Source organism: Dysidea avara, chromosome 14 (genome assembly GCF_963678975.1).
Source record: "Dysidea avara chromosome 14, odDysAvar1.4, whole genome shotgun sequence".
Classification (NCBI taxonomy): domain Eukaryota; kingdom Metazoa; phylum Porifera; class Demospongiae; order Dictyoceratida; family Dysideidae; genus Dysidea; species Dysidea avara.
The window spans coordinates 6,932,918-6,960,555 of record NC_089285.1 but is presented as its reverse complement, the minus strand read 5'-3'; the positions used below and the strand labels follow the sequence as shown (position 1 = coordinate 6,960,555).

At 38.4% G+C, this 27,638-nt stretch overlaps 1 protein-coding gene and 1 long non-coding RNA gene across 6 annotated transcripts; both read right to left on the bottom strand.

Moving 5' to 3' along the window:
- Positions 1-1,424: 1,424 nt before the first annotated feature.
- Positions 1,425-27,142, bottom strand: LOC136244371 (uncharacterized). Of its 5 annotated transcripts, none has more exons than XR_010695186.1 (9): positions 24,627-27,136; positions 22,986-24,568; positions 22,845-22,941; positions 2,739-2,907; positions 2,367-2,686; positions 2,227-2,317; positions 2,065-2,170; positions 1,751-1,981; positions 1,425-1,698 (listed from the first exon to the last, which is right to left on the bottom strand). It is a non-coding gene; the product is annotated as an uncharacterized lncRNA (long non-coding RNA). The 5 variants fall into 5 exon arrangements; XR_010695185.1 differs by having other exon boundaries at positions 1,425-1,981; positions 22,986-23,104; positions 24,031-24,568; positions 24,627-27,129; XR_010695187.1 differs by having other exon boundaries at positions 1,425-1,981; positions 2,227-2,326; positions 24,627-27,142.
- LOC136244730 (uncharacterized) lies at positions 11,069-13,034 on the bottom strand. Its single transcript, XM_066036301.1, has 2 exons — positions 12,980-13,034; positions 11,069-12,363 (listed from the first exon to the last, which is right to left on the bottom strand). Exons 1-2 carry the CDS (start codon positions 13,019-13,021, stop codon positions 11,254-11,256), a joined length of 1,152 nt encoding a protein of 383 aa, XP_065892373.1. The 5' UTR covers positions 13,022-13,034; the 3' UTR covers positions 11,069-11,253.
- Positions 27,143-27,638: the final 496 nt, after the last annotated feature.

The following is a 27,638-nucleotide window of genomic DNA, read 5'->3' as shown; positions in this document are numbered from 1 at the left end:
ACCATCCAAACTTTATCTTGTGTAACACTTGTGAGAGGATTGAGTCCTTCTCTGTTTCAGTTTTGACACTGTTAGCTGACAGTGGCAAGTAATTTATCTGCTCTTCTTGAATCAGATTTACAACAGGTTCAATTGCTTGAAAGTGTTCAAATTCAGAGTCAGTTCCTAATGGTAGTCGTGACAGACAGTCAGCATTTCTATGTTCTTTTGTTGGCTTATAAGAGATAGGTAAGGGTAAGCTGATAAGATGATAGCCCATCGTTGGAGTCTACTGGCAACCATTGTAGGAATTCCCTTTTTGTGTCCAAAAATGGTCAGTAGAGGCTTGTGGTTGGTAAGCAGTGAAAAATTTCTTCCATATAGAAACTTATGAAACTTTTTGACGCTGAATATGATACTGAGGGCTTCTCGTTCAATTTGTGAATAGTGCTGTTCAGTTGAGGTAAGACTTTTTGAAGTGTAAGCAATGGGACGCTCTGAGCCATCTGGGTAAGAGTGAAGCAAAACTGCACCAATTCTTATTGAACTAGCATCACAGGCAAGGCCCAAAGGTAACTTCGGATCAAAATGAGCTAAAACATCTGCTGAGGTAAGGACTTCTTTTATTTTGTCAAAGTTTCTCTGGCATTCATCAGTCCAATCCCATGTTATACCCTTTCTCAGCAATTTGTTCAGAGGGGCACAAAGGTCAGTTAAATTCTTGATAAACTTTCCATAATGGTTTACCATCCCCAGAAAGGAACGCAACTTTGAAACATCTGTAGGGGATGTACATTAGCAATGGCAGAAACCTTTCGTGGAGAAGTACTAATACCTTTGCTTACTGACAATGTGACCCAGATATTCGACAGATTCTTGAAAACATTTACACTTGGATTGTTTGATTCTAAGGCCATTCTGTTTGATGCTTTCGAACACAGCTGTAAGATTCTGTAAATGTCCTTCCTCTGTAGCGGCAGTTATTAGAATGTCATCCATGTAGCATACAACTTTAGGCAACTTTGGAAGAATCTGTTCCATGATCTGTTGGAATATTGCTGGAGCTGAGGCAACTCCGTATGGCAATCTGTTGAAACGAAGAAGTCCCTTGTGAGTGTTTATCACCAGGTACTTCTGTGACTCAGCATCTAATTCAACTTGTAAATATTCCTCGGACAAATCTAGTTTAGTAAAATGTTGACCATTGTTGAGAGTGGAAAAGAGTTCTTCTGATTGTGGGAGAGGATACTGATTTACATTACGATAAGAGTTAATAGTCACCTTGCAGTGTACAATATAAGGGAAAATTATTGCTCAGACAGAATGGCCAATCAAAAGTAAATTTGATTGGCCATTTCTGAAATTGCATGGCCATAAGATAGAGGTGTACTATCCTAGTGTGCGAAGCACACCCCACAGTGCGAAGCACAAGCCTTCTAGGGGGTGTGGGGGCATTCTCCCCAGGAAATTTTTGAAAAAGGATCACTCTGAGATTGAATCTGAGACCACTTTCAGCTACTTATCACTGAACTTTATGCACATGCATTTTACAGAGAATTAATTGTTTATTAGTAATACATGTACAAAATTTGTGTTGCTGCATACATATTTTACAAAAAAAAACTATGAATCAATGTATTGTACAGCCAGTTTGTAGACTTAGCTAGGCTAAATGCTTTGTTACAAGTGGTGTTGAGTCAGCACAGATTGAATTATCAACTAGCTATTGTTAAAGTTTCTCTTGTGAACAGCAATAGATCAAAACTTATACTCTCGAACTTTCCGTGTGCAGAACACTTTTATCACGTGACTTTCATTCCACTTTCTCCAGCCACTGCATCTCTACAGATTATAACCACGTAATGGCCATCTTATACTTAATATATGTCCAGTATTCAAGAAAGGTAACCACAGTAGTGTTAGTAATTATCACCCCATATCTTTGACCTCCATTTGTGCAAAGGTTATGGAACACATTATATATCATTCCATCATCAACCATCTAAACGAAAACAGCATATTAATTGAAAATCAACATGGGTTCAGATCTAATCATTCATGCATAACTCAACTAATTACTCTTACAGAAGACATATCCTTTGCTCTAGACCATCAGAAACAAATAGATATCATCCTATTGGATTTTTCTAAAGCATTCGATGCAGTACCACACCAACGCTTAATGACCAAACTAAGATATTATGGAATTAATGGCAGTACTTATAACTGGATCCAAACTTGGCTTACCCAACGTACTCAGTGTGTTGTTTTAAATAGTGAATCCTCTAGTCCAGTGTTGGTAATGTCTGGGGTACCACAAGGCACAGTTCTTGGACCTCTAATGTTCCTATTGTATATAAATGACATAACTAAAGACATCAACTCACCACTCCGCCTGTTCGCTGATGATTGCTTGCTTTATAGAGTTATCAATAGTGTAGAAGACATCAACAGACTTCAAGAAGATTTAAATAAACTGTCAGAATGGGCCGATACTTGGCAACTTAAGTTCAATATTAGTAAATGTACAGTTATACGTTGCACGAGATCCTTATCACCACTCACTTACGACTACACACTTCACAGTCACATACTAGATATATCTGATCAACATAATTATGTACCTAGGAGTCTTAATTCAAAAATCACTGTCTTGGTCACCTCACATATCAAATGTTGTCAATAAAGCATCTAGAACACTCAATTTCTTAAAATGCAATCTAAACAAATGTTCAAAACAAGTTAAAGAATCAACTTACCTAACAATGGTGAGACCACAACTAGAGTATGCATCTGCTGTCTGGGATCCCTACCACGTTGGAGATATTTCAGAGTTAGAGAAAGTACAACGAAGAGCAGCGCACTGGGTGTTGAATGACTATGGCAGATTCAGTTCAGTTTCTCTAATGTTGGATCAGCTGAAATGGCCTACATTACAAATTCGTCGGAAATTATCTAGGTTACAAATATTGCATAAGATACACTACCAACAGTTATCACTCCAAATTTCTCATTATTACTTACCAAAAACATGACCAACAAGACAATACCACCATCTTCACTATATTTTACCTACCTCATCCACCACGGCATACCAAAACAGCTATTTCTCAAGAACAATAAACGAGTGGAACATACTAACAACTGATACAATTGAAATTGCAGATACTGATCTATTTACAGCTAGACTCCAGTCATATTATTGTACCTAATGTATTTGTTTATGTGATTCCTGAGTACACCAGCAGGGCTGACTGCTCAGTAAACAATAATAATAATAATAATAATATCGTACCTCCACTTCGCAAATATTACTTTCTTTTATTCTCTTGGAAGGTGCCACTCGTGTAGTCAGTGTAGTGATCGCTTCTTCACAACATCGACAGTAACCCACAATCGATAATTTGGGTAAATACGAGGTGCAGTGCTCTAGCTTACGCATGCGCATCGAGTCGATGCTTCGACGGGATCGAGACTTCACGTAGTGATTAAATAGCTTCGGTAAGGAAAGTTAACGATACGACAATAATAATAACTATAATATTACATGTTATAAAGACTAATAATAAAGAATTATAGTTGTAAAAAATTTGATCGGCACAAATGGCCGACAAAAGGCTACATTGATCGGTCAACAGCATCACTTGGACGGAAAATGGCCGAGGGCCGACCGTCACGGTTATATTGTACTCTGAAGTTAGTATCTGATAATTATTATTATTATTATTTGTTAATTGGTTTAAGGAAGACAAAGTCTTATAAAAACCAATCTCAAGTACATCTAAATAAAATCAAACCGGCGGTCATATAAAAATACATCTAATTTAGTCTTAAAGATCAGTACTTTACTCATTAGGTGCAGATACAATTTCATGGGGTAAGGTGTTCCAATCATTGACGATTCTCTGTGAAAAACTATGACCTCTAATAGCAGTGTTGAAGCGATTTTTTGTAAAGTTTGAGTCCATTAGATCGGGTGGGGTTGGTATTAACAGTAAAAAAATAGTCTTTGTCCACAGATACTAAATTGTTCAGGATTTTGTAAGTCATAATCAGATCCATTCTGGTTCGACGGTAAAGTAAGCTGGGTAGATTAAGTTCTTGGAGTCTTTCAGAGTATGTCAAATTATAGAAGGAGGGTATAAGTTTTGTGGCTCTTCTTTGAACTGCTTCTAATTTACGGATGTTTTTCATAAGATGAGGGTTCCAGATGATGATAAGATGATAATGGACCTCAATTCACCAGTGAGGCTCCACAGCTCCATACCATCCGAGATCAAATGGTGAGGCAGAACGTTTTGTTCAAACCTTCAAGAACGCTATAAGACAGGGAAAGCATGGTGGTTTGTGGGGTCCCATTTTCTGCGGATCATGCTATGATTTGCAGACATGGAGGCCTCATATTTGTTCGCCACAATGCTTTGCGAAACATCACTGCAGAGTGGCTTTCCAAGACATGTCATGGTGTGGCCCTTGAACCGGTGGGGTCTATTCTACGGAACGGAACGGAACGGAATGATGGACTAAACTGCGGAACGGAATACTTTCTCAGATTGAAGCTTGCAGCTTACTATTGCTGTACAAGTTATCAGTGGCACTTCCAGCAGGTAATCAAACGTACCCCAAGAAAGATAAAACGAATTTAAGGATCGATTGTGGGTTCTTGTTGGTTGTCATTAGTAACGAAGTACTAATTGTGGGAATAGCTGACTCAGTGTGTTTATCTTCGGATATATCAAGTAGGGAACTTAATGCATGACTTGTTTTTACTAGTATGTGAGTTATTTTTACTTACTTGACTTTAGAATGTACAGTCTGAGGCCCAGCCTTTCTAATCGGCATAAATCAGTATGTGTTTAGCTACACTACAAAGGAAACAAGTATGGTGACAAGCTGAATCAACTCAGTCTAAGCAGAATCTAAAGGAATTTTGTGCAGTGTGTGAGGAGCAAACATTCAGATACCTCAAGGAGGCTATATTGTGTGAACTAACATCAATGATTCATTAACAGAGTAGTGGACTATTGTCAGATATCTCAGCCTGAGTACTGAGTTGAATTCTGGATGGGGTCTATTTTACAGAATGGAATGCTTTCTGAATCAACTTGCAGCTTAGATAGCTGCTATCATTGCTGAAATGGCATTTTATCAGTGGAACCTCCAGGAAAATGGAATAGGATAATTATAAAACATTAATTAAGTGATTGTTTAGGTAATCATGACTATTCAGTCTAATAAACAGAATATGTGGTTGATTGAGTGAGGTATCACTTTCAGAATGTTCAGACGACCAGTGATGAGATGCATGGATTCATCAAATTTTTGTTGTGGTTGGAGACATTAAATATCCAAAAGCAAACTGACTGTATAATATTAATTCACTTTCTTTATATTTTCTCAATTTTGAGCCTGTATACAAATAATTGAATTTTCCTTGTCAATAGAAATCTTAGAATAAGATGGGAGAGAAACTTATCTTTGTTTACCTATACTGTACAACCAAGAGTTCGTAATACTGACTTGTAAGGGGGAGAGTGTCTAACTCTCAGTATGGCCTGTACAAACACCCTGCGTAAAGTTCACCTTTCATCAAATCAACACCTTTACTGGGGGATAGAAAACTGTTGATTAGTGTTGCTGAAGAAGGTAAAGCCTTTGTTCTGAAATAAGGCCGAGGTGTTACTTTAAGCAGGGTGTTTGGTGAATGCATTCAAGTTAGACACTCTCCACCTTACTATGAACTCTTGATACAACTTCAAAGGAAAATGAAGAAAACATACAGATGAATCAATAAAATCACTACAGTAAGGTGAATTACAGACTAGTGAGATCTTGGTTAATTAATGACAGTGGTTGGAGATTAAGTGTGGTAGCTTCTTGTTCTTGAATATGTTGCAAAGTGGAAGTACAAATCAAAATGGGATATCAATTTCATTATGAAAAATTTGTATACATAAATAATCTAGCAGTACTATTTCATTTGTCCTCCACTTAAACATGCTACAACAGTACTAGTGTCAGTACATTGGCAGTGAGTCTACCTTGAAATTTCAACTCTAGAGTAGATCCAACACAGGATAGCCCGCACTGTAACAAATACATGTGATCCCATTGTAATTTCATGGACCAGCTGGACTGGGAATCACTTGAAAATAGACGAATGAATTTAATCTGTTTTGTTTGAAGTGAAGCATGTGAAATGTTACACTTAAGAAATCCTAGGATTCTTTGGTGGTATGTAATTACTGTGAGTGTTCCATTTCAGGTCTGACTAGATACATTGAAATTACACACACATCCTGGCCCAAATCACGTTTGCCTGGTGGCTACGGGCATGGTTTCACATGCGGCTTATAATAGAGATTTGGCTGATCTTGGAGTTTTGGCATTTAGCCTGATTCAAGGCTAGCAGTCAGACACATCCTTGAATTGTGCAACAGATAAAATCAGCTCACTATTGAATATGGCATTAGTCCACTGCACCAGCTGTTAATATATCCATGCATACACTTCAGTGATGTTTGCAGAATATACCCTCCTTGCGGTCTGCCAAAATATTTGCTCCTCACACACTGCACAAAATTCTTCAAGTTTTAATTCAGCTGGCTCTTTCCTGTTACCAGTATCTTCCTGCTTGCTTTATTTATACACTGACTTATGACTTGAAAGACCGGCCCAGACTGTTTTCTAAAGTCTAAATAAGAAAAACAGCTCACATAAAGTTCCCTTCCGTATGGATGAACATCACTGATACAGCTCATCCCACAATAATACTTCGTTACTAATGACAACCAACAAAAACCCACAATCGATCCATTAATTCTTTTTATCTTATGTTTAATCACCCACTGGAGATGCCACTGCTAACTTATAAGGGAAGTTTCAGCAATGGTAAGTTGCAAGCTTCAATTTGAGAAAGCGTTCCGTTCCGTGGTTTAGTCCATCATTCCGTTCCGTTCCGTTCCGTAGAATAGTCCCCACCCCTTGAACCACCTTTATAGCCACTTACTGGGGAGATCATTGAACCTAAGACTGCCAACCGTCAGGATGAGGCTAGGGAGACATACATGCTAGGGGATTCTGGGGGCAACGGCAAAGTGCCTTTTTTGACGTAAGGGTGTTTCATCCTAATGCACCGAGCTACTGCAACACCAGTGTCCCCTCTTTGTATCGACGTCACGAGGCACAGAAGAAACGTGAGTATGGTGACCGTGTCAGAGAGATTGAGCAGGCCTCCTTCACTCCCCTTGTGTTTGCGACCACTGGAGGTATGCGGGGAATAGTCTCGCGTGGCCAGACCGCTTTTTTCCGTATATTGGGTGGGGGAAAAAGGGTCTGGTGCAACTCCAATAGCTGTTTACTTCTATATAATAATAATAATAATAAACTTTACAGTGTACATATACCTACATACATACAAGTTGCAGATGTTGGTATGATACAATTGGGACATATGGCAGCACACTGATGGTCCACTGACATCCTGTGTCAGTGGCCGGAAGCTAAATTGTAGCAGTGATTAGCTACAAAGTTTACTTACTAGTCTAAGATTACTTAAAAGGGGGGGAAGTTAACAGTTAAAGGGAGTTGAAGTTAGGTTGGTGAGGGATCTTTGAACACTGAGCATGGACATAGAAATGAAAAAGAGCAGGTGTTGTTGGAGGTGAAATTGGCAGTGAAATGATTCCACAGATAATCTAAAAGTTTGGCCTTTATCTTGAGTGGATTGTCCTGGTAGTTGATAATGGGAAGGGCATTCCAGATGCGAGGAAGCCGGTTAAAATAAAAGATACTAGTGGAATTGTCAGGTGATCTTGTTTGGAGTAGCTTGTTTCCAGAAGCTAGACGTGTGTGACCAGTTGCAAATTTAATGAAATTATTGATGTCAAATCCATTGTGGGGGTTGTGGAGATTTTTAAGAAAGAACATCACATCATTTACATCAAGAATGTACATCAGGGGTAGCATATGGAGATTAATAAGACGAGACTTGTAGTCAGTAGAGTAATCATTTAGAATGTATTTAGTTGCACGCCTCTGAACACGTTCGAGTTGCTGAATGTGCTTAATTAGGTGGGGTTTCCAGATGACCGAGCAGTAGAAAAATTGGGATCTAACAAGAGAGGTATATAGTCGAGATTTGGCTTGGACATAATTTTGTAGGGAGAAAGATCTTCTTAGAAGTCCAAGTACCTGATAGGATTTGGAGATAATGTGGTTATAGTGAGCATCCCATGACAGGTCGCTTGATAACATAATTCCTAGATCTTTGTATGTATCAACACAAGAAATCTTCTGAGCCGTCCCCACATTCCGGGGACGCTAATTGAATAACATTGGTCACAAAGGAGGTGCCATGACGTCAGTAAGTTAACTAGAGATCTGTTTATCCTTTAAACGAATCTTAATTTGCTCCGATGTCTCTTTTATAGCGTCTTGAAAGTTAATCCTCATCGTGTAACAAGACTCACAACCGGAGCAGTAGTGTAGGAATACTTCATAGTTTTACTGACGTCATGGCACCTCCTTTGTGACCAATGTTATTCAATTAGCGTCCCCGGAATGTGGGGACGGCTCAGAAGTAAACAGCTATTGGAGTTGCACCAGACCCTTTTTTCCCCACCCAATATACGGAAAAAAGCGGTCTGGCCACGCGAGACTATGCGGGGAAGGGAGGCAATAGTTTTCTACCGTCGTTTGGCTGACCATCTATCTCGCCGCGGCTCTACTAGTTACAGTCAGACTCTGGCTTTTATCCGATGCGCATTGTCTTCTTCTTTACTTCGGTCAGCTACAATGTGCATACGTGGCCATCTCGCATCGCTCCTCTGATGCCTCTCCTGAGATGGGCCGCATTGATGAGCACAGGGACTTTTAAACTTTCAGCAATCTGGTCCTTTTTATTCAGTTGTCCAGCACGTGCTTTCTTTGTGCTGGGGGTGGTAGGCAAGGGCAGTCCATCCAGCCCGGGGAAAAAAATTGATAAAGCTTGTGTCAATTTTTACTGAGATACAGAACAACCCCTCATCCTAGCACAGGACAAACGCCATCAAGATTAATGTTTGGAAGAGAACTACAGACACGGTTAACATTGCTTCAACCTGATGAATTGGAAAGGCTAGAAAACTCAACAAAAGGCAAAGATGGCACTAGAAGTTTTGAACCTGATGATCCAGTGTGGTTGAGAAATTACTCAGGAAATCCTAAATGAATAGCTGGAACTATTGTTACAAAAACTGGACCAGTCAGTTACAGGGTCAAGTCAAGTGATCAGGTTTACAAGCGACATGTCGATCAGATTAAGAAGAGATCAGTGAATGTTGATGAGAAAGATTCCTCAAAGTCAGTTGACGAATTCCTTTCAATTCCCTCACCACCAATGAACATTGATGTTTCAGTAACTGAACAGAGACGTTATCCTCAGAGAGAAAACAGACAACTCCCACAACAGTATTGAACTTAAGACAGGGGGAGTGTTATGTATGCTATGTAATATATAATGATGTAAGAAACGTACACGTGACACTCTCTTGATTAGGCCTGTATGAGTTGTACTTGTTTTGTGTGCTGCTAGCAAAATTGTAACAAATGTTGTATTGATCTATGTGATTAAACAATAAAGTGATTACAATAGAAAATATAACAGTGCCCATCAGTTCAATGAACATTTTAAATGTGTCGCTATCAATGACAATCTTTTCATTTTCAATGTAAACAAAATGGGCAAGATAGAAACTGTTACCAGTTGAAATTGAGCAAATCATTTGTTCCTTGCCATCATTACATGTGATCAGAAATTCTTGTAAAAATAAACACTGTAACATCAATAATGTTGGGTGTTTAGCAGAGTTGCAGGCTGAAGCATCTAGTAGTGAAAAAATTAAGCTAGCTGTTTATTATGCTTGTATGAAGTAGTCAGCAGAAATTCTACTATAATAATAATAATAATAATAATACTAGTAATGATAAAGATTAGCAACTTAGATATTGGAAGGATTTTGGGTCCACTGAAGACACATTTTGGCTTGGTTATACCCAGTGAGGCTGCAATTGGGTTCTGGTCAATATATAACCATATTGTACGATAACATGTCTGGCTGGGACCATTCTTTCCTTTGATCATGATGTATTGGTTTACCTGTCATAATCAAATTATGCAATAAAAAACAAGTGTGTATGGAAAAATTACGTGCGTAGATAGAAATGAAACAAGGTCATCTAGTTACATCCATGACTATACTACTGGACAATCTCTACTTTGTTCACGTCTATGACTGGAATGTCCACTTATGGTATAGATGACCTCCTTTGTTTCATGACCTGTACTCATGGCCCAGTGAGAATTCATTGCCATGATGTCTATTTAACATCACATTATATACAATGCTCTTTCACAAGATCATCCAGGTGTACTTGAACTTCATGATAATTATGATGATGGGCTATGTCCTGGTGATGTTTTTATCCTGACTTCCATCTTGCTTATTTTGATATCTCCATATGTAGCACCACTCAGCCTGTATTTTTTCCTCCTCTGCTTCCTGTGCTGGGATCTGCATTTCATTCCCATAGTGATGTAATGTTTTGGAATCTGGACCTCTTTTGCTTTAAAAATTTACACACAATTTCTGACTGTATAGTAGTATTCCTCCTAAACTTACAAGAAAGAACCTTCTCCAGTAACTTCCTGTTGCATTAAGGATGAACAATGCCAGAATGATCCTGAGGTATTAGGTATTCAGGGAGTACTGATGTTGATGACAATCCCCTCTTCTCTTAATTATAGTGGTATTCCCCTGTTAGTAGCAGTAGTTATGTAGTAATTTATAGTGCAAGTAGATCATGTTTTTGTCTGTTTTATTATTTGTGATATCTTGCATGTTTAAGGTTGCTGCTGAAGTGCATGTACTTCTTACTGCTTAGCTACCCTTCTAAATGCTAAACATGCCAAAAGGTACAACATTATGAAAACTAAATAATTGCATAAGTTTGTTATTTGCTTTCCAAATAACCAAATGCAAACCAACCAGAAAGATTAGAGTAACAAGTAAGACCGTACGCTGGAGGCACTTGACCATACCTTGTAAATTTCAAATGCAATCGTACATGTAGACCTGAAAGTCTTTTAACAGAGACAAATAAGTGAATAACAATATACAGCATAATTATAGCTACACAAAAGAAAAGCTAATGTGTAATGTGATATTAATACTATATGCAAAGCAAAATCATATTACAGGTCAAGTAATCAGTTTATGACTTTCATAAAGTACATTAATCAAGTGCTGCCTCTGTAACATTCCTTTTCTTTCCTCTAATTTTGCTGTCTTCAGTAATTATAGGTACCTGTTCTATAACACTACATGGCATGTCTTCACCTTTAAAGCCACCAGCTATAAATACAGCTTGTTGATTATTCTTGTCAGTGACAACAACTGCTGATGCACCGTATCGTGATACAGTGGAGCGGCCAACAAATTTCCATTCTTGTCTCTCAGGTACAAATTGGTATATCTCAGAAAATGGTTCACTGTCTTCATCGCAACCACCCACAATAAACAAGGTTTCCTTAATAACAAATGGTGTACTGTTAATACGAGGAACGTCTATATGAAAATCAATAATCATGGTTGGCTTTGTTGGTGGGTCAGTTGGAGAAAGTAGTGGCTTAACATTTTGAATTTTAGCCATTTTGTTTCCATTGACAATGAAGATATCGTCGTTGATGATAACACATTTCACGTGTTTGCTAAACTTATTAACTAAAAATGAGCATGACATGGACTCATCATTGTTATCAATAATGAGTAGGATGTTCTCGTAGCAATAGACATCATATTTGCAACAATGTTGGATAGCTATCAAAGGGGCATGACGGTAGGCAGATTTATGTGACTTGTCTTCTGACCAATGGGTGCACTGGGAAGGGCCTGCAGTCAAAGTTATAGTCCAACATTTTTCATTAGTGCAGAGCCTGCGTGTATATAGATTCTTTACAGATCTCAATTTAACAGACTTATCTAGTTCACCAAACATCTTAATCTTCTCTTTACTGGCATACCCACCGTAAATGTGTAAATCTGCATCATGTGGTTTTTGTGGAAATTGCCAAATGTCCGGCACTTCACAAAGTTGAGGTATGGTGGACCAAATGTAAGAATGCTCTGAAGCCACACCATCAACAAAGGTAGCAGAACAGCCATGACCATGCATTGAGTACCTGCTCTCATCTTTGTTCTGAATAACCGTGGTTGTGCCTTCGGTCGTGCCACTGCTTGCAGCTGCGCCAAAATATACGAAACTTTGTTTGTACTGGGTGGCAAAGAAGCAATCACATTTAACGGAAGTGTTCCATCGTTTGACATCGTTCAATTTCAGTTCAACCTGCAAAACAAAATTGGTAACTAATTAAATTTTGGCAGGTTATATAGAGCCGGCACTGGTTACACTATTTTGCCGGCAGTAGAGGGTATACTTAGAATGTTAAAAAAACTTGCACAATAAACCTAAGAAAGCGAAAAAAAAGTTGTCTAAGCGAGGGCTCGAACCCGGGCATCCGTACTCATAAGCAATGTTTGTAACGATTATACCACCGGTGCTGCAGCTACTCATCTCCTTTAGTTTCTACCTTATAAACATCCGACTGAAGTGACTTCTATATAGACTATAACAAGAGTGAAGAAGAAACCAAAGCTGAACCCTAGCCTACCCATAACGCTAAGGAACTACTTTTCGCGTCCCCTAAAGTTGAATGCTCGGGGCAACCTACTAGACGCGTGCCCTAAAGTTGAATGCTCGGGGAAACCTACTAGACGCGTGCCCTAAAGTCGAATGCTCGGGGAATATTGGACGCGTACCAACTCTAGCTCGCCTAGACACAACTGGTTTGTTTGATAATCCAGCAAATGATGGACTTGTGCCGGTAAAATAGCCGTTCACGTTCGTAACCGGTGCCGGTACTATATCCACTTTGTTAAATTTATATGAATTTTATGCAAACCTTTATTCGCTCTAGATCTGTTTCAGACGACTCCTCCGCCATTCTAGAATTGTCATTTCCGGGTACATCAAATATTCGGAAAAGTTAATTCTGTTAATTACCGTATACGTAAAAAGTTTCGAGGTAAAAAACTCAGTTTCGTAGACAGGGGCGTAGCTACCCTATAAATCCCCTGGCCCTGATGCTATCTCTGGACATTTAGTAAAACAAACTGCTGCTGAAATTACTCCGATGCTGACCCATCTCTTTCAACAATCTTTGTCCGCTGGTGTGGTCCCTAGATAATGGAAACTAGCACATGTCACTCCCATTTTCAAATCTGGCAAAAGATCTGTCCCACAAAACTACCGACCAGTATCTCTGACATCAATCATTTGCAAAGCAATTGAACATATACTCACAAGTCAAATTATGAAACACTTGGAAGCTCATGATATCTTAGTCCCCTGTCAATTCGGCTTTAGATCAAGGCATTCCTGTGAATCGCAGTTGCTTACTGTTACTGATGACTTTGCAAAAGCGTTGAATAATAAACTCCAAGTAGATGTTGGTATACTAGACCTGTCCAAAGCATTTGATAAAGTTCCACATAAAAGACTGCTAAGCAAAATTGAATTCTATGGTATTAGAGGCAAGATTTTACAATGGCTAGAGTCTTTCTTGAGCAATCGCTACCAACAAGTTGTCGTAGATGGTTCCTTTTCTAATTATTGTAAAGTCACATCGGGAGTACCACAAGGCTCAGTTTTGGGTCCTACCTTGTTCTTACTGTACATAAATGATATAACTGAGGGTATTAGTAGCCAAATGAAACTCTTTGCAGATGATTGCTTAATATACAACAGTTCAACAGACCATCAAACACTCCAACAAGACTTGACAATACTTTCAAAGTAGGCTGATAAATGGCAAATGGCTTTTAACATCAGCAAATGTAAGATAATGCAAATTTCTAATCACCATAACAAAAGTTTATTTTCGTATGTAATGAATGGCACCTCACTGGCAGTTACAGAACAACATTTGTATCTTGGAGTAAAGTTACATCACAGACTTTCATGGAAGCCACATATAGATTACATCTGCAATAAGGCAAACAGAGCTGTTGGTTTTTTGCGACGAAATCTTCAGCATTGTCCTAGCCATCTACGTGAGCTAGCATATAAACAATTTGTCTTGCCTATTTTAGAGTATTGTTCCCCAATATGGGATCCATATCACCAAACCAACATACATCAAGTAGAGATGGTCCAACATAGAGCTGCTCGTTTTGTCACAGGTCAACCATGGAGACGAAATAATAGAGACAGCATCACTAACATCCTTGAAAACTTGCAATGGCCTACACTACAAGAACGTCGCAAATCAGCTAGACTACTTTTACTATATAAAGTACTACATGATTTATTAATTATACCGAACTGTTATCTCCCATTTAAATCTACTGTATTACGGACCCGACACTCACACAACTTTAAACTAGTACCTTACCAACCAAGAATTGATGTATATAAATATTCCTTCCTCCCAAGAACTGTACCAGAATGGAATAGATTAGATGATGAGATTATTGAGACTGACTGTGTTGAAGAATTTAAGCAAAAATTAGCCCCTTCTATGTATATAGTTAACAGGGCCGCCCACAGGGGGGGGGGGCAACTGGGGCATTTTGCCCCGGGCCCCAGCCTGAAAGGGGCCCCAGGAGGCCCCATGAAGGCCCCCTGAATACCTGTATAAAAGATCGATATACTCTAATAGAGCAGTCAGATCTAAATACTCTAATAGAGCAGTCACAGTATTCTTCAGAGGAGCAGTGTAGCAAGCTTATAGATAAGGAGATATGGTTGGTGATGGGTAGTTATTGTCATTGCCAGCAGGTTGTGACCTTTTTTTTTTTTTTTTTTTTTGGTCTTCACCTTACAACTTGGGTCAAGGGCCCCACTTTAACTCTTTGCCCTGGGCCCCTTAATTTCTCTGGGCGGCCCTGATAGTTAAGTAACTTATCGTAATTGTATATATTTTTATAGTTTATTATTGTAATTGTACATATGTATATAATTAAGTAACTTGTCGTAATTGTACATACTTATATAGTTAAGTAACTATAAATGGAAATTGTACACATGTAATTGCACATCAGCATTATACCCCTGGAGGGTCCTGCTGATTAACAATAAATAAATAAATAATAGCCAGACGATGGTGGGGGGCTATGGGGTGCCATTTGTCTCAAAACCCCAAAATTTGAGATCTAAACTAAATATCGACGACATTTAGCTAAACATCGACGACATTTGCTAAACATCGATGATATTTACTAAACATCGACTATATTTACTAAACATCGACGATATTTACTAAACATTGATGACATTTGCTAAACATCGACGATATTTAACAATTCACCTGCTTTTGCGTTTTAATTTTCTGCGAATCCTTCAGTATAATAATATTATAGGCGCTTATACTTGTAAATACTAATTGCTGATTGGCTGCTTGTGACTGTAGATGAGCGGGGAGATGAACGGGTAGATGAACCATCTGTGGTGCTATGCGTGACTCATTAGGCTTGTTTTCATTCGGATGAGTCCATGACCTTCAATGGAAATAATTGCTGCGCGTTTATTAAGATCAATGTTGCTGTCATCGGTGATGAGAGGAACTGATCTCATCTGTAACTAAGGATGTGAGGTATGGAGTTAGCTTTTCAGTTCTAAATGTGACAACTTGTAAACTGCACGTGTTTCACTTTTCATCCCTGGGTGCCAATACTCTCAGTGACAGCATATATTATTGAATATAATGCTGTCCGCTGTCACTGGGAGTATAATTCGGCTGAGTATAATTATTTAGTTGCATGAATCAAGTTTTGTTTCATTTAGTTATTTATTAATACTTTACAGGACTGTAATGCTAGTCTCGCGTGGCCAGACCGCTTTTTTCTCTTTGTCATTGGGGTAGGGAGAAAAAAGGGTCTGGAACAGTTCGAATCCCACACTCATCTTGGCACTCCCCGGTTAATTTGGAGGTGTTAACCAAAGAAACGTGATGCGTTTTCAAATAGTAGCCGCTTGCGTCAATCAATTACAAGCGCGTATTTATAAACCTATCAGCATCTAAAGCTGTCTTTGAGGCGATAATATATTGAATTGATTGTTAGTTGTTTAGGTAAGCTAAGTCTTTGTTTATTGTTATGCTGTGGCATTCTTGTTACAATGGAGTTTAAGTGCATGGGTTGCATTCCTGTGACGTAGCCTCGTGACATGTCAAGACGATTGTGGGATTCGAACTGTTCCAGACTCTTTTTTCTCCCTACCCAATGACAAAGATAAAAAAGCGGTCTGGCCATGCAAGACTACTGTAATGTACCTATCAATGTAATGCCCAACTACCACTGATACGGGCTGAGGGTAGGGGATGGTGGGGGAATTGATCGCTAAATTTCTCCGACATAGTGGGGATCTGTCTTCACTAAAGAAATTCACTCAGACAGCAAAGGTGTGTGCTTTCAGTTTAATTAGGAAGGAGTGTCTCGGGTGCTAGCTACTACGTTCGTACTAGAATCCACTCGAACTAACTCATTTCTAGACTAATGCCACACAACCGTACAAATCCCCACCTAGCCCCAGTATTCCCGGGGGTTACAAGTCGAGACTTGGTCATGGTTTGCATTGCCATGCAGTTCGTCCCCAATAGGTGGGGAATTGTAATTTTCAGTGATGCAAATCCCCACCTTCCCCCACCTCAGCCCGTATTAGTGGTAGTCGGGATTACATTGATAGATGCATAACAGATCAATACACAAAATTAAACTAATAAAATAGCTTGTTGTAATATTCATATGAATCTCAGCAGGCCACAATTTGAGTACTCTTGCCAGACCAGTACTTTTTATTTAGTCAAATTTCCCAACCAAACTATATAATATGGACTTGCCTGCAAAGACGAAATTCTGAGATCATTTCAACTTGTCAACTAGCTACACACAAGGGTAGTTCTAGAAATTTGCTGCCTGGACTCCCAACTCAAAGGTAGAGCAACTCGTTAAGCTTGATTGTCAGTTTGGAATTATTGGTTGCATCCTTTTAATTCACCCTCAAGGAATTTTAATATTGGTAACTTAGATCAAGATACTCTAGTAGAGCAGTCAATATTAAATTACTCTGATAGAATCATCAACATTATAAATAGGCAACAGGGATAATTGAAGAATTTTATTTGCTATAGAGTCATCCATGTAATTTATTTTATAGCAGGTACAGTGGAACCTCTCTTATCCAGGTAGTCTGTTATACTGTCCTTGTCTCAGAAATATCCGTAACTAGCTAATATAGTAAAGCTAACTGTTCTGCAATGTTACTATTGCTACTATACATTTTAGTGGGCAGAAGGGGAAGTCACTACAGAGCATTCGTGGTCACTCCCCTGGGTTGTAATTTTTTTTTATCACCTAGCAACCAAGTGGTAGTTAGAATCAACAAGCCAACTAACACGTAAACATCTTATTGTCAATAGACTACAGGCCACATGCATGTGACTAATTTGGACTGTCTGGGCCTGGATAAAAGAGGTCCAGATAAGGGAGATTTCAAAGTTATTTCACAGGTCCTTTAGTCCTGTAGAGCAATGTGTAAGTCAGAGGCTGTACAGTTGAATTACAAAGTGCAAAATGATTCCAGTTTGTGTCAATGAACGCCTATCTACTGTATCAGTGTGAAAAGTTTAAAGTAAATGAGAAATTTTGTAGCTATATACAGTAGTTTGAGGCAGGAAAGTTGTAGTAGCAACACTGGTAAGTCAGTTGTACCTCGCTCTCACAGAGGCTCCAACTCTCATGCCTTATATTTAGGTGTGATTCTCACAATTTGGCCTTCAATCATGCCCAACATTCTCATGCTTAAAATTGATGCTCACTCCCAGAATTTTCTATTGCTGATTATGTTTCACTGAAGGCTCCCTGAGGCTAAAAAAGGTTGCGGCATGTGCAAGGATTTCAGCAGTCACGTGGTGATCTCTTGTTAAAACTTTAGTTTGGTGGTCATGCAGAGTTCTCAATGGCGGTTGACTGGTTCCACAACTGAGGAGAGTTGTATAAGGACAGCAAACAGTATACTGGAACTTTGAAAGGTCACTGAGAACCCAGGTGGTTTGTTGCTACAAGATAGCTACAACCTGTGTGGACATGGTTAGAAGCTAGATAGTTGAGCTGGCAAGACATCTTGTAGAAGTGTGTACTCCAGTGGATCACATGATCGTCATGGTTGTCATAGAAATTGTAATGAATTGCCACAGTTGTAATGTACAGTAGCACACACACGCGCGCACACACACACGCACACACACCAGCTATTAATATTTTACACTTTTAGCTAGTAATACAAAGCTTCTCAATGATGTAACTATGTGCAAACACTTTCAAATATAACTAGTACAAGGAGGCCATGCTATTATGTCATGAAATCCTGAAGTGCTGGTTATAATATAACTTTGTTCAATTGCATGCTTGGACTACATCTCCATTGTTCACCTTTATGAAAAATCTCACTCCCAAGAAAGATCCAAGGTTGGAGCCTCTGCTCTCATTCAGCTATCATGTTATTCTGCTGCATGATACTGCAAAAAAATGTAGACTCTACATTTCTGGGGCATATTGATACTGTGTGTTAAATTTTATTTTGGCCTGTGGAAGCATTTTTGGCATGTTTTTCCCAGTAATGAAGATACAAGCCTTCATATAGCTTGTTTCACTCAAAGAAAGTAATAATGGTCCAATAAAACATCTTCACAAATATTAACTTTAAAAAGAAGACTTATTTTCATTCTGTAGTTACTTGTGTTGAAATTATAAGAATTCAGCTTCAGTAATTTGTGAGTCTGGCTGAGGAGTATTTTGGGAAATCATCACTATTGTGGACCACAGTACCACACTCCCAAGAACAGATGTTGTTTTGCAGTGTTGTATTACTACCACGACATAGTTGTTGAAACTCTACAACACATTTTGTAATTTTTTACTCCCATACATTACAAATATACACCATAACCTTAACTGGTATACGGAAAATAGCTGTGTGTGGTTACTAAGCACAGCTATGTATAATTTCAGTCTTGGAATATGGTGGTGGACCTGGACCATGTTGTCCAAGTGGACCAACTAGCTATGCAAATACAAATTGCTTAACTTTTGCAACAACAAAAATTAATGTGACCTTAGTCATCTATCATTTGCACATTTACAAGGTTTTATATAGGGGGGTAGTGCATCAGCAAGAGTAATAATCTGAGATTATGTCTAATCATTTTCGGGTACCTGAGAATGCACCAGAAGCAGTTTGTCAAACATTTTCTTGAGACGTATACCCACACAGATCTGCAGAGGAGGTATGACACTCTTTAAGTGTCTTCAATAAGAATTTGTATTAATTGCATAATTATTTTTGACTTTTAAACTGCTGCTGCTTAGCTTAGGTTTACTGGATTGTGGAGACCTTGAATACAATTGCTTTCTTCACCTTTTCAAACATACTTTCTTTAAACAGGTTGGTAGGATCAGGAATCCTATAGACCTTCAGTACTTGTATTGTAAAGCTTTAGTAAATAAAATTGACAGTGCTGATCTCTTCCATTTGTTGCCATTTCATGCAGTAAGCTCTTTATCACTTGATGACGTCTCCAATTTCCTAGGGTTCAGCGAGGTCAACCAGTTTTTATTGAAACCCTTCTAAAGTAGCTTTATTACTCTGTACAAATCCTATGAGCTCACATGAGTGTGTTGTACCTCCTCTGGTTCACTTATATGTCAATGAAAGTATGTGAAATTTTTATAAACAGTTCATATTTAATTAATACTTGGAAAGTACTGCTTTTACCTTTTGCTACCCTGTCAGTACTCACTGCTGCTACAGTTTTCAAAGTCAATGGCAATAAATCATCACAGTTTTTTCCCAGTTTTAAGAGTCAACAATTTGCAAACACCTCAGAACATGAGACATATTGTGTGTAAATCAACAGCTGTAATTTCAAACAGCTATAGTGCAGTTTTTTACATCTGTACAGCAATCTGAAAAACACACATGTGCATTGTGTGATGTCACTAAAGTCTAACCTCACTACATTATGTTTTTTGTTTTCTTTCCTTTTTAGTTGTCTCCTGGTATACACTCACAAACTTGATGTGGACATTCTGACAAATCACAAAAGAAACCCAAAACAGTACATTTCTGAGCTCTGACTGTGGATCATCCATAGCGAGTTGATGAGCAACTGCATACTAGGTAGACCTACATACGAAGCAAATACAGTGGAGTAGAATCTTACACTGACACTGCACCATTTAGTAATATGCTTAATTCTTTGTTCCACTACTTGAGAAACTTTGGCAATGGTGAAATTGATTGTCACCAAAGATCTGCTGTAGTGATTTCAATGGTTGCATACTTCATGCTATTTAATTAATAAAAGGTTAAACATGTTAATGTTTAATGTCAGTACAAAATACATAAGTACTGTACCATGTGTAACTCAGTAGTTGCCAAGCACAGATAAGATGTGCTTTATTACAAAAGGCCATCTAAGAATAGATGTAGGGGTGCTCGAACACTTTCTTTTTATTGTGTAGTAACTACAATAGGAAGGTACTGCTATAGAAGCTACAGGTGCACTTGTATTTTATGTCTTTTAAAAATTAATGTGCTTGTGCCAATTATGTTGGCATGATTGTATAATAACAGGCTAGCGAAAGCATCAAGTATTATGCCAGCAAATAATACAAGATTTTAAAGCAATGTGAATGTAAGAAATACGTGCAGCAAAACATGAACACACTATGCATAATGCTGCATTTGATATCAAATGCACAGTACTCTTATTTTTGCAGTTTTTGGCTGATTTGATATACTCTAATAGAGCAGTCGCTTACTCTAATACAACAGTCACAAAATATATTCTAATAAAACAGTCAGCTCTTAAGCACATTACTTAATTGCATGTGATGGGGTATTTAGAATGTAACAATATCCTCTCAACCAATCAGTTTGGTTTCCACCAAAAACATTCTGCTGATCTTCAACTACTATTAACTGTCCATGACTTAGCATCCAGTTTAAATGACAAAGCACAAACTGATTGCATACTGCTGGATTTCAGCAAGGCATTCAACAAGGTTTCCCATAAACTCTTACTGTTAAGGTACTATGGAATTACCAGAGAGACAATTAACTATACTTGGTCTTTTTTAACCAACCGTAAATAGTAAGTTTTTTGTGATGGTTCTATTCAGAAGCTGTCAACGTTACCGGTGGAGTACCTCAGTGCTCTGTATTGGGCCCCTTACTGTTCTTGTTTTTATAAATGACTTTCCCAGCTGTATTAAATCTACTTGTTGCCTAATTTGCAGATGACTGTCTGTTGTATCATATTAAGACACGTACAGATAGGTATCTTTGGAATAAGAAGGCCAATAGCTAGCTAGCACTCACGGTACATTAGTCACCTTGCATACCGTACGCAAGGAAATTTTGACAATAGAAAAATTTAACAAAATTGACAAATCAATTAAATTCATCAAACTTAAGTTCGTCAAATGTCTTTAAAAATACAGGTTTTGTATACAATTTTTTGATTTCATCAACATTATATTCATCAAATCTGCTGAAATGTGAATTCATCAAATTTTTCTTGCGTCAAAATTTCCTTGCGCATGGTACAGCAGTGTAGGTAAAGTATACGAAGTAATGCATACACATTTTTAAAAGTCGGCATATAAAAGTGTAAAAACAAAATACAAGAATGGGGTATGGTATCAATGAGACAGCAACTCATTTGCAGCCATATACATATAGTGCATTTTTGAGCTAGGTTTTGAAAATATGTTAGGTGGTTATTCACCTGGGACAGTCAAGCCTATACTTAAATTGCCATGTAATAACAGTACATGTAAATGGGTAGTGTCAAGACCAGTATAAACCAAGATTTGAACTGTACTAGATCCCTTCTTCTCCCTACCCAATTGGTCTGGCCACACAAGGAAACCTAACATACACCACGCATGCACAAATTAAAGTATGTAGCTAGCTGTCATTGTACAGAGTTCACGTGAGAGTCTGTCTCTGCCAGACTGAGTTCTGTCACTGGAACATTGAAAAGCGAAAAACGTGCAGTGTACATGCTGTCACATTTTACAGCTTTAGAGACTAACCCCATACCTCGTATTCTCACAGATGAGTTCCTTCCTCTCAATCCACCTCGTCGCCAATACAGCAACATTAACCTTAATAGATGCGCAGCATTAAAGGAGGTCCGAATTCCTAATGAGTCACGTAGTACCACAAATGATTCATCTACAGTCGCAAGCAGTTAATCAGCAATTATTAGTATTGTACGCGCCTATAATATTATAGTAAAGGATCCGCAGAAAAATTAAAACGCGAAAGCAGCTGAGTTGCTGAATATCGTCGATGTTTAGCAAATGTCATCAATGTTTAGCAAATGTCGTCGATGTTTAGTACATTTCGTCGATGTTTAGTAAATGTCATCGATGTTTAGCAAATGTCGTCGATGTTTAGTAAATGTCGTCGATATTTAGCTAAATGTCGTCGATGTTTAGTCAATGTCATCGATGTTTAGCAAATGTCGTCGATGTTTAGTAAATGTCGTCGATGTTTAGTAAATATCGACGATATTTAGTTTAGATCTCAATTTTTGGGTTTTTGAGACAAATGGCACCCCATAGGGGGCAGGTATCCCCCACAAAACACTCGACATTGTTCATAATTGCACAAAAGGCTAATGACCCAATGATGGACCAGCCAACATACGGTGTTGTATTATTACAGCTTATGTAACTAGCTACATAACTACTTCATACCAGTTATCACTTATCAATGGAAATATCTTCGTCAAGCATCGTCGCACGTGCCACAACTGTACTCCAACAAATTCGCCCGCAGTCCAGTAGAACTATACTGTGAATATTTTAGTACAAATACAATGTGTCACAGTTACTTACGTCAGCCACAGTCTGTATTGCAGTCCTAGCACACTGGCATAGTATGACGAGCTCACTCACTTCAGCCGGGGAAATTGAAATGCCATGTATTGGCACGGAATCCCAACTCTATACCGTTCCTGTTAGCAGAATTTGTAAGCTTGTGACAGATCATCTGACTGACTGACTGACAAAGTGAAAAAACATTTAACTGGCATGCTGGGCCACTACACTGTACGAAAATCCAGTGTGATTAAGTCACAGCATTTCAGTAAGTAATATTGACAACCTATGTATCAAATCTGATCACTATCATGCTATCACTTTTGAATTATCATTTGTTCAACCTCAGCCAACTGAAAATATTTCTCAACATGTTTATGATTTCTACATATCCAAATCTATGATCGTCAACTGTTTGTTCCTATCTGATGTTGAAGCTACATGGGATATGATTAGGTCTATTATTCACGAAGCCATGATGTTATTTATTCCCAAAATACAAATCCGTTCTAAACAATACCCCAAGTGGTTTAGCAGAGATCTACAACATCAATTGAAGTGTTTGCATACCCTGAGAAGAAAGCACAAGTGTTCACCTTCTGAACACAATGCAAGTCGACTAAATCATGCTGAAGAAATGTTCCAACAAAGTGCAGCTGCTGCTAAGTCCAACTACGAAACTACACTCGTTACCAACTATGCCAACACTGTTAAAAATAGGGTGTAATCCAATCACCTTTGGGGGAGTTCTAACTGCTGTGTAAATTAAACTCCTTTGAAGGGAGTTGTAGTACTCCCCAGGGGTGCTCTAGGAGCAACTAAAAGGTGTTACAAGGGCATTGCAACACTCCCTAAGGGTGTTCTAGGAATAGCTATAAAGGTGTCACGGTACACTTTAAAGATGTTCTAGTGCTCTCCATGGTGGCATTTTGTTGAAAAGAAATGTAGGCTTGCTATAGCATTCCAGTAACCTTCATGTTGATTTCAATTTATACTCAATGACTACCAACAACAAAGCACATTAGCAGTACGCAATAATATATTTGCAACACCTTATACTTACCACATAGTTGTTTCCAAGTCACTCTTGTAGAAGTTAGCAAACTGTACTTATAACCTAATTTTCAATAGAAGCATCCAATTGTTGGTTTCAATATACCTAGGTGTAGGCAAACACCCTTACAGTGGCTTAGCTATTATTGGGGAGTAAAATGACATTTGTGGTGTTCAACAACATCCCAAGTGCTACAATACTCCCCTAGGGTGTTGTAAATACCATGGGTGTACATGAACACCTTTACAATGGGTGTACCTGTAACACCTCGTTTTAACAGTGAATTCTTCTAATCCTGCAATATACCATTACATAAGAAGTTTTACAAAGTCAGCCACAATCCCACCCACCATCCACCTTGATGCTACCTCAGCTAACAGCAACATCTCTAGAGTAAATCTTTTAAATCAATATTTCTATTCGGTTTTTACTCCACCTTCTACAACTCCACATTATGCGAATGCAACTTCACATTCTAATGAAATGAACTCACTGGCCTTTACTGAAGAAGTGTATTCAGTTTTAAGTCAGCTTGATCCCAACAAAGCTACAGGAATTGACTCTATTAGCCCCAAAATTCTCAAATATTGTGCTCCATCACTCACCCATCCATTATGCCACCTGTTCAACTTAAGTTTGGCATTTGGTGTTATCCCCCAAGAATGGAAAGTTCATCTAGTGGTACCAGTCTACAAATCAGCTGATCGATCATCCGTAAAGAATTACAGACCTATTTCCCTTCTATGTAACACATCAAAAGTTTTAGAAACTCTTATCTACAACAAAATCATTGATCATGTACTTAATAATGTTACTACCTGTCAGTTTGGATTCTTGCCTGGTAGGTCCACCACCCAACAACTTTTGCTATATTTGAACAATATTTTCAAAGCTACTTCCCAAGGTCACCAAATTGACTCTATTTATCTAGATTTTTGTAAGGCTTTTGATAGTGTATCCCACAGCAAGCTCTTAGTTAAACTATCAAATTATGGAATAACTGGAAACCTCTGGAACTGGTTTAATAACTACCTACGTAATCGCTTTCAACATGTTAAAGTCTGCAATGTTATTTCTGATCCATTGCCAGTATTATCTGGTGTTCCCCAGGGCAGCATTCTTGGCCCCCTGCTGTTTCTAATGTATATAAATGATCTAACACTAGCTACACAGTTTTCTAATCTATTTTTGTTTGCTGATGACACCAAGCTTTATAAAATAATTCTTCACCCCCCTGATCATACTGATTTACAACAGGATCTAGACCAGCTATATATCTGGAGCATCGACTCTGACTTATTTTTTGGCATCAGTAAATGTATCTACTTGAGTTTTAACAACAAGACACCTACTTCCTATTCACTTGATGGTAACACACTTCCTCGGCTGCACAGTCATCGTGATTTGGGTATACAAATTTCTGACAACCTCTCCTGGGAGACATATAACTTCCAAGGCTTATAGATATCTCGGCCTCCTAAGGCGTGCTTTTAGTAACTGTCACTCTGTTAAAGCCAAACACTCTATACATAACTCTTGTTCGATCTCAGTTAACTTATTGCTCTCAGCTGTGGAATCCATACTTGATCAAGGACACTATTACCCTAGAAAAGATTCAGCGACACGCAACTAAATTCATCCTTAAAGACTATGAATCTAACTATCAGACTCGTCTCCTCAAACTAGATCTATTGCCTTTAATGTATACACTGGATTTCTATGACATCATGTTTCTCATCAAAGCTCTAAAGCAGCCTTCCAACCATTTTAATATATATGATCATGTTTCTTTTAGCACTGCAAACACCAGATCATCCTCTAATAATAAACTCAACCATGTCTACACTTCTAACAATTACTCCAGGAACTTCTATTTCAACAGAATATCAAGACTGTGGAATAAATTACCATACATCGATCTAAGCCAGCCACTATCAGTCATTAAAGTCAACATCTACAAGTATCTACATCAACACTTCACACTTCATTTTTCAGCTGACAATCCTTGTACGTATCATTTTTGTTGCAGATGTAGTAATTGTTATAACGTAGGTTTATCTAGCAATTTCTCGGTACTTTAGTTTTGTAATTAAGTAAATTAAGTTTTAACTTTTTAGGGCTGCCAACACGGGTTGTTGGTTGACCCTCAATACGTTTACTGTATTGTAAAGAATTAATAAAAGTCGGGAAAATAAAGTTGGTCCATTTAACACTTTATCACCTCGTAGGTTTGTAGCATCATTGCATATCACTTGTCACTTCTGAGTTGCGACTCTTGCGAAGTCACTTTTAGCGGGTCATCTGTATTCAGATTTGAAAAATGCAATATCACATGAGTAGTGTAGGCTAAATATAGAATTGGATCTAATATTTTCGTTCGGTGAAGGCCTAGTGCCTATACGGGGGAACCCCTGTGGATTCGGGCATACCTTATTTTAGCGCATCGTTTTATTAATTGCTTGTAACGCGCAAGAAATCATAGTATTATTGTTCTATACTAGGGTCCGCAACGTGAAATTTCGACCTCCGAGAATCAACTACCAAACCACCCACAAATGCTAGGCTAGGTACCACTTAGAAAACGCCAGATTGGTGTTATTTTTCATTAACGTCTTGTCGTGCAAATCGGCGAATATGCTTACAAATTACGAGATTTTTTGCTATATCTTCAAGTAAATGTCTTTTAAAGCTATAATATGCACTCTCAACCTTTCTTACTAACTGTACTCTAAACTAAAACCATCAGTGGCTGCATTGTCTGGAGCGATTTCCAGCCGCAGCATCGCAAAAATGAAATTTCGGACTCGAAAAAAGTTTCGATGCCACTGAAGCACACAGTAGCGATGCCAAAGTAACCCTCCCAGGTCAAACTGGTCTGGCATGGGTCCAACTACTACCACACCAAATATCATGGAATTCCAAAATTGTTTGCCATCTGGCTGAGCTCGACGGATGTCAAAAATTCGTCAAAAATGCCGATTTTATTCACTGACGGGAACCTTTGCTAGCCAGATGTGCTAGTTTACTTCTCAAAAGCTTACTAGACCCATAGCCAGTAGCTTTCACTCATAGGGTTGGTCTGGCAGCTCTTCTAGCGACCTCAAAAACCAACAAATGCCGATATCCACGAATTTTGCCGATATCGACCAATTTACAATGCGTTAAAGAAATCTTGCACATCAAACGTGATGCTTTGCCTCTCTAAAGTCATACTGCATCCTTGTTTAGTTATATTCGTCCATAGGGTGGCACTGGCGGCTCTCTTATCAAGGCCAAAATCCATCAAAATGCCCATCTCACCATTTGTCATCAGTTTTAGGAAGTTTTAGCTACAAATCAAACATGCTGGTTTGCCTCTCTAAATCTTTACTGGACATTTCAATCACCTTCTTCTGTGTAGGCACCTTTCTTCAGTTTCTTGAAAACGTCAGAGCACGCCAATTGGGCGCAACCATCAACACCACTTACTGCTTATTTTGTTTCAGTGATTTCACGAAAATCCAGCAGAAATATTACATAACCAAACTGGAATTAGCCTAGTTTAAAATATCCACCCTTCGGAACTCTACACGAATGGAAATTTCGAGTGTGCTTTTTTGATAATCGGAATTTTCATT

What these genes read in the sequence shown, in the direction of transcription:
- LOC136244730 (XM_066036301.1), bottom strand. Translation starts at nt 13,021, where the DNA reads ATGGCGGAGGAGTCGTCTGAAACAGATCTAGAGCGAATAAAG. An exon ending in CAGATCTAGAGCGAATAAAG is followed by an intron (nt 12,364 to 12,979) that starts GTTTGCATAAAA and finishes TTTGTTTTGCAG; the next exon opens with GTTGAACTGAAATTGAACGA.